Source organism: Streptopelia decaocto, assembly GCF_964273445.1.
Source record: "Streptopelia decaocto genome assembly, chromosome: Z".
Classification (NCBI taxonomy): domain Eukaryota; kingdom Metazoa; phylum Chordata; class Aves; order Columbiformes; family Columbidae; genus Streptopelia; species Streptopelia decaocto.
This window is the reverse complement of record NC_138657.1, coordinates 19,385,899-19,399,057: the sequence shown is the minus strand read 5'-3', so window position 1 is coordinate 19,399,057 and position 13,159 is coordinate 19,385,899. Positions and strand designations below refer to the sequence as shown.

Genomic DNA, 13,159 nt, shown 5'->3' with positions numbered 1-13,159 from the left:
AGAGCCTCAGTTCTATTAACTACTCTGTTTTTTTTTTTCTCTTGTAATAGAGACAAAGAATTGATTATTAGTCATATGAAATCTGTGGAAGCTACTTTTCATAAGGTAAGAATCTGAAGTGTTCCCTCTGCATTTGTATTTCCAAACACACTGAGGTTTTACAACTGCTTATTTATTCTCGGGTTAGCTGTAGAAGTTGTTTTAAAGCAACTTCCTTCCCTTAGAGTTTAAGTTTTCACGTTCAACTTCTTTTATCTCCAAAACTACGTGTATTTAGTGAAAGAAAACAAAATTTTGTAGTACTCAGCCTTCCTATTTTTAACAAAAAAATAAGAGCACTACTTCTGGTTACCAAATGAAGACTATCGATGACTCAAACAATTCATAAATGCTGCTGAGGTAGCTCCTTCTACTGAGTAAAGTGGAGGTCATCTGGTGAGGTCATATAAATGGTGTCCATGAGACATTTGGCTTTGTGCATGCTACTTTAATCTTTGATATGTGATAAATAAGGAAAAGACAGTAAGTATTAGCCTGTAATCAAAAATTTTAATGATATATTTTTAAAACCCTTTTTAATTTTACTATTAATCTTAAGTTGTCTCTTTGACTTGTATTATTTTACCCTGGTATAGTACTCTTTGAAGGTCCAAAAAAGCTGTGTATATTAATTATTTGGGAGAGAAGGCTGTTTTAAACTGTAGCTCTAGTGGCTGATTGTTTTATAACTGTTTTTAGTTGAGAACAACACAGAGCAAAAGTAGTGGTTTTATTACCTTGGAGTGTTCATTTCCCTTATCACATCTTGAATTCCAGCAACATGGGAATCTATTCCTTATTTTAATTTCTGTGTCCACCAAAACTACTGTTAATTTAATTTTCAGATACTTTTTTCAAGTTTCTCTTTCCTTTAATGTTCACAAAAAGTGACAGTGCCTAAACTGTATTTTTGCTGCAGCAAACTGTGCTGATAGTTTAATGTCTTCCTTTGTGTCTCCATCTTCTTCATACGGGCTTATTTTAAGACTGGAAAATATATGTAGTGCTGAAAGTGCTGTATTTTTGCAGTAACTTGTACATATAATGTCCTTGGCTTTGACAATTTATTGTTCTGGTTTGCAAGTTTACATATTGATTTTGAAAGCAGAGCTGTATGTGCACGAGGATTGAAATGTTTTGGGAAAGGTTATAGGGAAGGTCACATGCTTAGTACTAATTTTCCTGATGCAGTAAATGGCTTGAGAAACTGCCACTTTTCTTTGAGAATTGTAGTTACCACATCTGCGTCTTAGTTCTTGCTGTACATCGTTGTTAGGCCCAAACGGCTTATTATTGAGTAACAGAGTATTTATCCTTTCTGGTTTGACAACCTAAAGAATATGGAAAATGTAAGAATTAGAAATGCCAGGATGCTCCTTTCAGCAGGAACTAAAAAGAATTGATTGTAAATCATTCATAATTTGATGTATCATTTCTTCTAGAAGAACAAAGGGAAATTATTGATCTTTGGGAAATATCTGAGATGTAAACCCTACATCATAATGGTAGCTAATTATCTAACAATGAACATGGCTTCTGTGTAAACTATCAAGTTTACATTGTTGTTCATAAAGGTTATCTCACACAGTGAAAAATCAGAACACGATGAAGGAGATGAAATAGTATTAAAGGAACCACAAGCCTGTCTTTTCCCCCATAGGAGGTCTTGGAAGTGCTTTTGTTTTCAAAAAAAGGAATCAAAAGGAAATGGATAAAGTTCAGAATCATCTGGAGCTGAACAAGTATTAGTATTGAGTGCAGAAATATTTATGGGAGTTTGAAACTGAATATTGCGGTATTTCTACATTGATGTATTCATGAGGATATATCCACAAAATTCCATGCATTACTTGTAGGATCTGTGTTATGAATACATAATGCTAAATTTTTGCCTATACAACTCAGAGAGATTTTACAGACATCCTTAGTAATCTTAGTCAGACTCAGGATAAGGCAGTATACACTGATACCCATTAAAGTGATCTCATTCGTTTCTCTGCTATATTGCTACAAGAATTCCAGAAGGCAGCAATGTAGGTACTAGATCATCTGCCTTTGTGTATACTTGGGTGTAACATTCTGCAAACAAAGCAAGAAGTAGCTGAGGGAGACGATCTCTGTGCAGGGTTTCTAATACAGCTATAGACAAGGCATCACTTAAAACACTTACTGCCCCTCTCCTCTGTGTGACTGGATGGAAAATCTATTAATAGTATCATGCATTTGGCTTTGTCAACAAGTGCTTGGGTGTGCTTGCACCCAGAATGTTTCTTTTAAAACCATTTCAGAGCCACCTTTTAAAAATAATCATGAATATTTATGAAGCATAAATGTTGAAGAACTGAGCATGTGCTATGCTAAGAAAGAAAACATTTTTAGCAGCTAGTTCCATATCCTCCATACCCTGCAAGATATTCTTTAGAAGGAAGGTTATTTTTTGTCTTAACCTGGGTCTCGTCATGCTAGCAATCTTCATCTGACTCCTCGAACTGGATTATTTGTACAAGAGTTCCTGACACCATTAAAATAAGAGATCTTTCCTTATTTTATGCCATCTAAATATTGAAGGCAAATATCAGAGTGCAAAGTGAACGTTTTACCAAATTAAAAAAAAGAAAACCACCACCACAGGCAAAGGACCTCACGAAAATTTTGGTTTGGTTCAGTTCTGTTCTTATAATATTAAAGATGATGAGGAGGTGATAGCTGATTTTTTTTTCCTTAAATCTAGATTCAGAAAACAGATACTTTTTTTTTTCTTCCCTAGAATTTATTAGATAGCCTTAAACTGAAAAACTTTGCGAAGTAGAAAAGGTTTAAACATTGGCTGCTTAAAGAACTGTAGTCCGTAACTTGACCAATTACTTTTTGGGTTTTTTTTTAAGCCACATGTAAAATGCCAAATGGTAACAGAAATAAACAAATTTTTACTGGAAGAATTCTTAGGGAAAATTCCATCTGCTTGAAGTTCAAACATAAAATGTTTTCTTAAAAAGTGTTGTCACCAAGAGAAAAAGCATTTAAGTGAATGTCTTACTTTAAAACCCATCTGCAGTCCTTTTTTATGTATGAAAAATAAATAGTTTCTTGAAACAGTTTCCTCTCAAATATATGTTGAGAAGATACTTTTGTTATACTTGTTGATAAACTGTATTTCATTATTAATTTCTTCTGTACTTCTTAACGTCATGTTTGCATAAACAGAGTAAGAGACATTAAATCTGTTCATTTTATACAACTAGATTCTTCAGCATGTGTATTTAATGACTTATGGTAATCCCATCAGTGGAAGAAATAATTTTACACTATCTCTGCTAAAATCTTCAGCCTTTCCTTTGCGTTGTAGTACTTCTCAGTTTGAGTGCCTGCGGTGGGTTTGCCTCGGCCAGCAGCCAGGCGCCCACCTGCACTGCTCTTGCACTCCCCCTCGACAGGACAGGGGGACAAAATACTATAGGATGAGACAGATTGTGCGTTGAGATATAGATGGGGAGATTGCATACCAGTTACTGTCACAGGTAAAACAGAGTTGACTTGAGGAAAATTTATTTGTTTATTAAAATAGATTTGGATAGTGAGAAAAAAGACCAAAAAGAAACATCCTCCTGCCTTTTAGGCTCAGCTTCACTCCTGACTCCTCTGCCTGTGCCCTGAGGGGCAGCAGGGCGGAGGGACAGTGGTTTGCAGCCACAGAATCACAGAATGGTTGGGGTTGGAAGGAACCTCTGGAGATCATCTAGTCCAACCCACCTGCTAAAGCAAGTTCACCAAAGCAGATCACACAGGAATGTGTCCAGGCAGGTTTTGAATGTCTCCAGAGAAGGAGACTCCACAACCTCTCTGGGCAGCCTGTTCCAGTGCTCTGCCACCCTCAAGGTAAAGAAGTTTTTCCTCATATTCACATGGAGTCTTTGCTTCAGTCAGGCCATGACAGCTCCTGTCTGCCACTCCTTTCTCCTGATGCTGTTTTCCTGCCCGTGTGGGCTCTCCACACAGGCCGCAGTGCTTCAAGAACACCTGCTTCAGTGAGGGCTCTCCATGGGCTTCATTTCCTTCAGAAACTCTGACCTGCCCTGCCGGCAGGGGCTGCAGTGTGGACGTGTGCTCCAGCGTGGTCATGTCTATGGGCTGCAGGGAAATACCTGACCCAGTGCCTCAAGCGCTTCCTCCTGTCCTGCTCCTTCTCCAGCTTTGGTGTTTGCAGGGCTGTTTCTCACTCTTTTCTTGCCTCCCCTTCTGCCTGTGTGGTGGTTTTCACCCTTTCTTAAGTATGTGTTCACAGAGAGACTGTCAGGTTGGCCGAGAGGCTCAAGCTGCGCCCTGTGGTGGGTCTGCTGGAGCGCTGTGTTGGGCACAGGGCAGCCCCGGGCCTGGCACCCACACCTGGTACAGTGCTGTAGCCGCCTCTTCCTCAGCCTCCGGAAATCCCTGTTCTCTAAACTCTGCCTGTGCAAAACTGCACCATGGGAAATCATCCCAGTGAGACAGCCTGTACAGAGACAGAAAATTGTTTCTGTTTCCACTTGTACTCTTCACTATTAAAGTCTTGACAAGCTTTATGGGCTGGCAGAATTTTAACCTGTCCCAGCCCTGGCTGCTTAAGATTTGGCCATTTTAACAGGCTAATAAAATACCATGTCTTCATAAGCTTAGACTGTTAGCTACTACCCTGAGAGGCTGATGAGCTGTGATAATGAGTCCGTAAAAAACACAAAAAACCCTCCCCAAAGCATGTTTTTCCCAATATCAGCTAGCAACCCACTCATTCTGACATTGTGGGACAGTTCAGGGATCAGAGCACCTATCCAGCGTGCTCCTTTCCTTTTGGCACTTGGTCAGAAAAATTTTTCATCCCCTTTGTAATACACTTCATTCTGCTGATAGAAAGGTTCATACACCAGCTGGCAAAACAGCTTCCACAGACCCACCAGCGGTCGTGCCTTGAAATCCTTCCACCATTGTGTTTCATTGTCTCGCTGCCGCTCGCTTTCCACTCCTGCTGTCTTCCCTGAAATGTCCCTACACTGGCTATGCATGAACTTTGGGCCTCACAGTTTTATCAGTTGAAAAAAACCTGAACATTGTGCAATGCAAACTGTTATATACCTGTAAAATACAAAGACTAAATTATCTTTCTTTATCTGATTTAATGATGTTTTTAATATATGACAAAGAGACAGTTGCAGATGGGTTGAGACCACTGAAGGCTTGAGATTTACTAATGTTATAGCATTAGATTGCTATTTCTGGTGTGGTACATAGCAATAAAATGTGTTTCCTTATGATGATTGGTTTATGGCCTGTAAGAAATGTATTTACAATAGGTTTAAGTCCATATACAAGTGACTACATCAGTAAAAACCCTCTATGTAATTGGCATTAATTGTTTGTTTTGGCAAAAGGACCACAAATTGATCAGGCCTTGAAAAAACAGAACAGTTATGAGGCTGAAGTTAGCTGCCACAAACAGACTCCCTTCCAGGAGGGTTGTGGAGTCTCCTACTCTGGAGGCATTCAAGACCTGCCGGGACGCCTTCCTGTGTAACGTCACCTAGGTGTTCCTGCTCTGGCAGGGGGATTGGACTAGATGATCTTTCGAGGTCCCTTCCAATCCCTAACATTCTGTGATTCTGTGATATGACCTGACACTTTCAGGTGTACTGATCAGCCATATTTCTCTGAGTTAACGGGGATCTATAGTCATATATGATCTATAACCATATTATTTAGTTGTGTCAATAATTATTTAAAAGCTCTCATATTAGACATCTCAGCTTAGAAATTTTCTTTAGCCTTATGTTAGTTCCAGAGCTGATTCTTCTATGTGTTTAGACACATTAGCAGAATGAAACCTGCTTGTGTGTGTGTGCTCAGGGTCTGTTAATTGCTGTGGTCCTCAGTTGTTATAAACTGGCCCTATCACAAGCCTGTTGAAACAGTGGGTATTTGTACATGCAATAGAATTACAAGGAAAACCCAATTATAATATTAAAATTCTAAGTGACTACTGTAAGAAGTTTTATAGTAGGAAACAAGCTATTATTTCTCTGTGCTAAGAAAAAAATGCAGTAAAAAGATTACTTTTTCTCCTCCTCCATCACAAATTAGCACCTCTTCATTTCTGTGTTTTATGAATGACTTTTGTCCTCCCCCCATCCCTCCCCACTAAAGTGACTTTCTTGATCCTTGTTCCTAAAGATCAGTTGTGCAGGACATACAGGTGTTAGCACAGCTGGCTTGCTGATGACAGCTCTGTCCATATAGCTGTCTGGTGTGTCATCACTCATATTGTTCAGTGTCATTCTGACCTAGCCAAGCTAAAAATGGTACTCCAGCTCAAGAGGGATTTAAAAACCTTGACAAACTAAAGATAAGACATTGCTGGATGTCATATCCATGTGCTTAACTGTTTTCTGTTTAGACATATCTAAATAACTAATTGTAGTGTGCATTTGTCTTCTTTGGCTTTTTTTTTTTTTTCAAAAAAAAAAAAGCTGAATACTTTTGTGTAGTTACCTTCAGTAAGGAAAAATCCTTGTTTGGAGAATTGTGGAATTACTGAATACATTAACTGTTATTTTCTCGAGACATAGGTTCTTTTTCAGCCCAAGGTCACTGAAATCCATTCATAGGGGATGTATTATAGTGCACATCCTGCAACTGCAGTGAAGCTTAGGTGCAGTGGTCAATGTTTGCAAAAAATAACTCTGGATCAAATTAACATCTTTTTCAACAGAGCGTAGTAGTGTGTGTGTAATAATATAAGAAGGCTTGAATTAAACATAGAGGTAAGTCTGGGATGATATTCTGCTCTGAAAATTAATTTCCAGAATCTTGACTGGTCTTTAAAAAGAAAAAAAAAAAAAAGCCAGCCATGCCCAGAATGTCAGTTTTATGACATACGTCTCTCCTTACACAAATGCTTTTATACAGTAATTAATGTTCTTTTAAAAATTGCCTATGAAATTACTTGTATTGTAATTAAATACAGATATGCATGGCAGTAATCAAAAAGGATAGTCAAAAAATCTGTATGCTATAATACAGATTTTTGGTAGATTTTCTAACTAAGTGAAATATTCAGTATACCTAATTATATTCAGGTATGTCTACCTATGGCAGGGTATGTGCAAATGCTATTTAACACCCCCACTATCAACAGAAGTCAGACTGCTCAGTTTGAGAATATATTCCTTTTTTTGATGAAAGAGTATGCAATGATCTGTTGGCCTTTAATGAGTAATCAAATATAACTCTGATGGCCATATAACAAGTATCCATTCAACTGGACCATGTAGCTCTTCTTTGCTTTCCCTCCTATGAGGTACTATTTTGTCTAAGCAAGACACATTGTGATTTGGTGTAGTTTGGTTTGGTCTTCTTGGAGAAGAGAAAAAAAAAAAAAAAGAGTTTGAGAAGTGTTTTTTGCAGTCCAGTTGATTGGTTTGGCTGCCAACATAATTCCTCACCTGTTTCACTCTCTAATTGTAGCTATAGCTTTCCAGTTTTCAGATGTGTGATTTAAAGTGCCTTCAGTTCAAGCAATGCAGTCTTACCATAGACAGTGTCTCTTGTTCTGGAGTGATCTTTAATTCCGAAAACATCCTGGTGGAAAATTTTATGTTACATAGGCCTTCATTCAATAAGATGAATATATAATTTTGAGCTATTTCCTTATTTTCAGGGTGGACTCAGACTCTGGTGTTTATGAGCAACTGCTATTATCAGATTGTCTCTTGGATCTGACAGGCTGCTGTGGTATATACTTCTTTGGATGTCACACATGCCAAATCCGTTAGCAAATCTTTGGGGTCTGTATTCCCTTAAAGGGCTTACGCTTCAAGTGTGATCAGTGTTTTCTGGAGAGCACATGCTCAGGAATGACAGCATACGGATATATCCTTAGATATATCATCTGTATTGGCAACGTACTTGAGGAACTACTGTTATCAATACTATCAGTACTGTTGTTGGTGCAACTTCCTTCATATATATTCACTTGCATTTTTTATTAATAGAACATCAACAATTAATATCTAAACATTAAAAAGTGAGGAAGTGTTCATGAAGGTTTAATTCTGTCCATGTGTGTATATACTTTTTTATTTTTCTCCTTAGTTCCACAATTATTTGTGCCACTGTAACAAAGTTTTGCCCAGCCAAATGAGTTAGTATTTAACTTAGTTCTGTTAAAGTGCTTCTCATGGAAGAAGGCCAAAGACCATCTTGAATAGATGTGCACGCCCTTGATTTCTGCAATATGGCCTCCACTCTACATGCTGCCCTGGGGGCGTGTATATTATGCAGCTAAATCAGCCACATATTTACACGACTGTGGTTAAGTCTTAAGATGTGGTTTGTGTTCAAACTGCCTCCTTCTATTTTACAAAGTTCTAAAGCCATTTTTGTTAATTATATGTCACATGCAGAACACAAAACATTATGGTAGAAACCATTTTGCTTGTACTCTTTTAGAATGATTTGCATGAAATATTTGTAGCTTCTGTTATCTCAGCAATATGGTCATCTCAGAGTCAAGCAGATGAAATAATTGTTTGCCTTCCCCTTATCATCGAATCACTTCATCATTGTAGTTTTTGTTCACTGTTTAAATTGTAGATGATATGCTATTAAAAATAGTAGGAGGAAATGAAAGTAAAATAAGCACAAAATCTTGTACTTCCATGGTACTATTTTTTTATGCAGAACTGGTGAACTTAGAACATATTAAATGTTCAGTGTAGCTTGTATAGTGAAGTTTATATCCATAAATAATCTTACTTTCTTTTCAACATAAGAAAGCATTGAATTAGGCAAAAACAAGGAACTAAAATCTCCAGTTTGTTGTACTAGTTAGACAGTAACAAGGGAAAGACATTAGAGAGGGATAAGCACATCTTAATACTATTTACAACTTGCTAGCATTTAGTACCATGTCTCTATTGGCATAACTGGATATACCAGCTCAAACTGCAGAGATAAAACAAAGAAGTGAGCACATAAATGGACTGTAGGCAAAACTATTGTTATTTCTGATCAGCAGAGAATTTTAATATCATTTTTTGACATGTAGAATTAGCCCATCAAATTCTACACCTTGGATGAGTCAATAAGGTAACTTCAGTTTATTATTCAGTTTCAGCTTTGATGTAAATTCATCAGTACTTTATTGATTTTAAATTGAGTGGCTACAGTGTTGTCTTCTGTGTTGCTCTCTTAATTAATTAAAAAGTTAAACACTGACATAAGTCACTAGGCTCCTTTGTTTGAAAATGTTTTGAGTTCGGTAGTAGAGTTGTGTGGATCCATTTATGATTTTGCCTGTTTTCAGACAGTATGTAAGGCTAAACCAAAAAGTCTAGTGATCATACCTAGCAACCTACTGTTGCAGTACTTATACACTCCATATAAAACCACTCTCACAGCTTTTCATTATCTCAGCCAAAATTATGTTTACCAAAATCAGAAATAGCCAAAATCTATAGCCAAAATCTCCACTCACATTGGATTTAGATACATTTGTATATATTTTTTTATCTCTATTAACTTTTAAGTATAAGGAAGTGGAACTGGTTTTAGACATTTTTAATCATTGCGATAAGCCTTATTAGCTGATTAGGGTTTTTTGGATTATAGTATTAGGTCTCTAGCCTGAGGAGACGTCTCAGATAAAATAGTCTTGCTTTAGATTTTGTGTGAAGAAAAAAAAAAGTGTCGTTAAATACAAAAAAGGTCTGAAACTTGCATCTTAAAGCTTAACTATATAGGATGGTTTTCCTCCCTGTCAAGCTGCCAAGAAACCCAGGTATGGGTTTTTTTGTTTGTTTGTTTAGTTGGTTTCTGTTGATTTTTTTTTTTTTTTAAATAAAATTACCCGTTTTACCTTTGCTTGATAGTTCTGTAAAGTGTGTATGTGAGCACTGTGCTTACTTCCTTAGAGAATGAGGAAATAATCACAGTCTCCCAACTCCAGTCATAATCTTTCTGGATCTCAAAAAGCAAATAGCGAGAAAGTGATTAAATTAGTTCTAAACTAAGATTTCATGTAGGTAAAGCCTATCCAGTGTGGTCCCATGCAGGGATGGGCATTATAGCTTTTCATTCCTTGAGTAGGTAGCCAACTTGAAGACTGTTTTTAGTCTTAGTGAAATAGTGTAGTGATATTTGTGCCCAGTCTTTTGGGCTTATAATTTTCCCTGAACCCTTGTGAGTATCTTTCAAAGGAAAACTCTGTCTTCGTTTTCTGTTTCTTGGTATGTGTGTTGATAATGAGATTTGTTCTTTATGATCTAAATATTTGCAAACATAAAAAGTTTTGGAGTTGGTTTTTTTTTTTTTTTTTGTAGTTATGAATCATCATATTGCATATCATACACTTTAAGGAGCTGATACGTACTTTTCTGGTGGGGTGGTATTAATGGCATATCTTTACCACAATTCAGCCATTTTAAAAAAAGGCTTTTTTATTTTATTGTTCAGTGAGTGTCAGGGCCCTGAAATGGAGAGTTTGAAACTAATAGGGTTAAAAGGACTTCCACTGCCTGTATTGTGTGTGTATTATACCTACATTGCTTATACATTGTTTTTTTCCCCCTAGTATTAGCAATCTGCTTTTGTACTTTGACATAGGGATTTCCCTTGTGAATTTTGTCACAGAAAAAAGAGAATCATCAATACCGCAGTTAAACTTGACTTTCAAAGCTAATAGTATCTCATTTGGGGGCTGAAATTTAATAAATTTTCTTTGATTCTGGGTGAGTTTTTAAACATCAAACAATGAATTGGCCAGGGTGCAGTAAAATATTTAGATCTATTGACTACGGTTCAGAAGGGTAGAAGGCAAAACACTGGTGGTTTGATGTTGATAAATTCTTAGTACCTTAATCCACATTAATGTTTTCTTTTATCTGTGTGCATACTGGCAGCAAAGACACTGAGAAGTTGGGATATATAAGCTATAAAAATGTAAATCAAGTGTGTGTGTGTGTATGCATGTGTGTATTTAAAGCAATGCATTTTGTTATATTCAGCAAGGTTAACATCTGACCGGAATTACACATGCTGACAGAACACTCCAGAGAGTATGTTTGTTTCACAGGACTGTGTATCCTGAACCTAGTGCACTATGTGTGCAAAAAATGTGTAGAGGACCTTTCCTGTTATAAAAATTGCATCATAGTGCATATGTTTGGCAGCCACAGGTATTGACAGGAATTCTTTAGGTCAACTTGGGAAATGTAGGGCTCCCTATTCCCACAGAACAGAGCAACGAATAAAGAAAAAAAATTTCTTCTTTGTATCAGTAGATTTACACATGCATACTTCTTTCAGAGCAGATTTCAAAGCCTGTGCTGTTATTTGAAATACGTTCACTTATAATCAACATTTCACAAAAATCTAATTTTCTAAGTGCTTACAAAACGGTATTTTGGGATTTAAAATGAATGGACATATGTTTTATTTCATATTTCTTGAGTTCTTTTGAGAAAGGGAGCCTCTAAGAAAAACTGAAGTTTTAAAATAGTATTTAGTAAATGTTGTATTTGTTGATTTGTATGTATTTAGTATATGTTTAGTATGTGTTTTAGTATCAGACTGTGTAGTGTTGTTAAAGACAGTAAATTATTTTTGCAGTACTAGCTATTGCTACTCAACAGAGACAAATGAACGTATTTCATCTATTCATTTGTACTGATACATATTTGTATGTGCATCTATCCATCTGTGTTAGAATCTAATCTGACCACTGGGTTCTCCTGGGGCTGGACATGGTCATTTTTGTGTTAAACAGAATGAAAAGCGGGTGTGTGGCAGCATACGGTGTATGAACGTCAGTGACGGTCCGTGGAAGTTACGTGTTAAATACACATTAATTCCACGTCCGCGCTGGCGGGCTAATTACGTGTCGGGATACGCGGGAAGACGTTGCGTTTTGGGTAACGGTCGCGACACTGGTCTGGCGCGCGAGGCGGGTGGGTGCGGCCGCGCGCGGACACAAAGGCGTTGGTCGGTCGGCTCGCGCCCCGCGGAAACCCGCGTGTTTGTCCCGCGCCCGGCGCGCGCGGCTGCCGCCAGCCCGGCCCGCTCCTGGCGCGGCCGGCAGGTGGCGCTGTGGCACCAACGGCCCGCGCGCGGGAGCCGCGTGGGGGCTGCGGGGTGTGGGGGGGGCATGTTTTGGCCTTTGGTTTCAGGCTGCCTGCAAAACTAACTAAATAACTATCAAACTGGCTGAATCCTGTGCGAATCCTAGCATTTCCCACTCGAATCGGAATAGTTATAAACTGTATGGAAGGCAACTAATACCAATTAGTGCATTATTTCTTTCAGTGAGTCCACAATAAGAAATCCAGTAGCAGGCGGGTGCTTTGGCTTTTTGTTGGTTTTTGTGTGTGTGTGTGTGTGTGTTTGTTTGTTTGGTTTTTTGAGGCTGTTGTTTGTTTGTTTGTTTTGTTTGTTTTGGTTTGTTTTGTTTGGAACAGGCTGCCCAGGGGGGTTGTGGAGTCTCCTTCTCTGGAGACATTCACAACCCACCTGGACACATTCCTGCGTAACCTCATCTGGGTGTTCCTGCTCCGGCAGGGGGATTGGACTAGATGATCTTTTGAGGTCCCTTCCAATCCCTGACATTCTGTGATTCTGTGTTTTGTTTTTTTTCCTTCTCCATATATTAATTGCAGAGCCACAGGTTGGTTTATTTTACTTTGTTTGAGGATTATTCATTTTAATGTGGGGTTTAACTGAATTGACTTTAAATGGACCTTATAGTGCAGGACTGGTACGATCTCCCTGCAGCACACAGAACTCACGTGCCGGCTTCTTGTTTGTATGATCACGTGAAGTTTTTTTAATTTCATAGCTGCTGTTTGTTTGAGTCAGAAGTGTGTTTACCATTTCTTCCCTTATGAGGTTTTTACAGGGGACAGATCTGTGAAATGTACATACCAGACGGGCTTGTGAGCCCTTAGTGTCTCTTCTTTCCTTCTTATTTCAGACCAAGGGAAGATGCTTTTTCTTCTTAACATTCTCTCCCAGCCCTCTGAATTAGAGATTTATTTGCAACGAAAAATCAATTAGTCCTAAATTTATTCATGGATTTCAGGTCCAGCGATCAATGCAAGTC

At 38.0% G+C, this 13,159-nt stretch overlaps 1 protein-coding gene across 5 annotated transcripts in view; it reads left to right on the top strand.

Moving 5' to 3' along the window:
• The window catches only part of CCDC171 (coiled-coil domain containing 171), a 155,420-nt gene that overhangs the window by 100,261 nt on the left and 42,000 nt on the right, over positions 1-13,159 (top strand). For all 5 annotated transcript variants that reach the window (XM_082074301.1, XM_082074299.1, XM_082074298.1 and 2 more), the window contains one exon: positions 51-105. In XM_082074301.1, the coding sequence (XP_081930427.1) occupies positions 51-105 (55 nt within the window). The remainder of the gene's footprint in view (positions 1-50; positions 106-13,159) is intronic.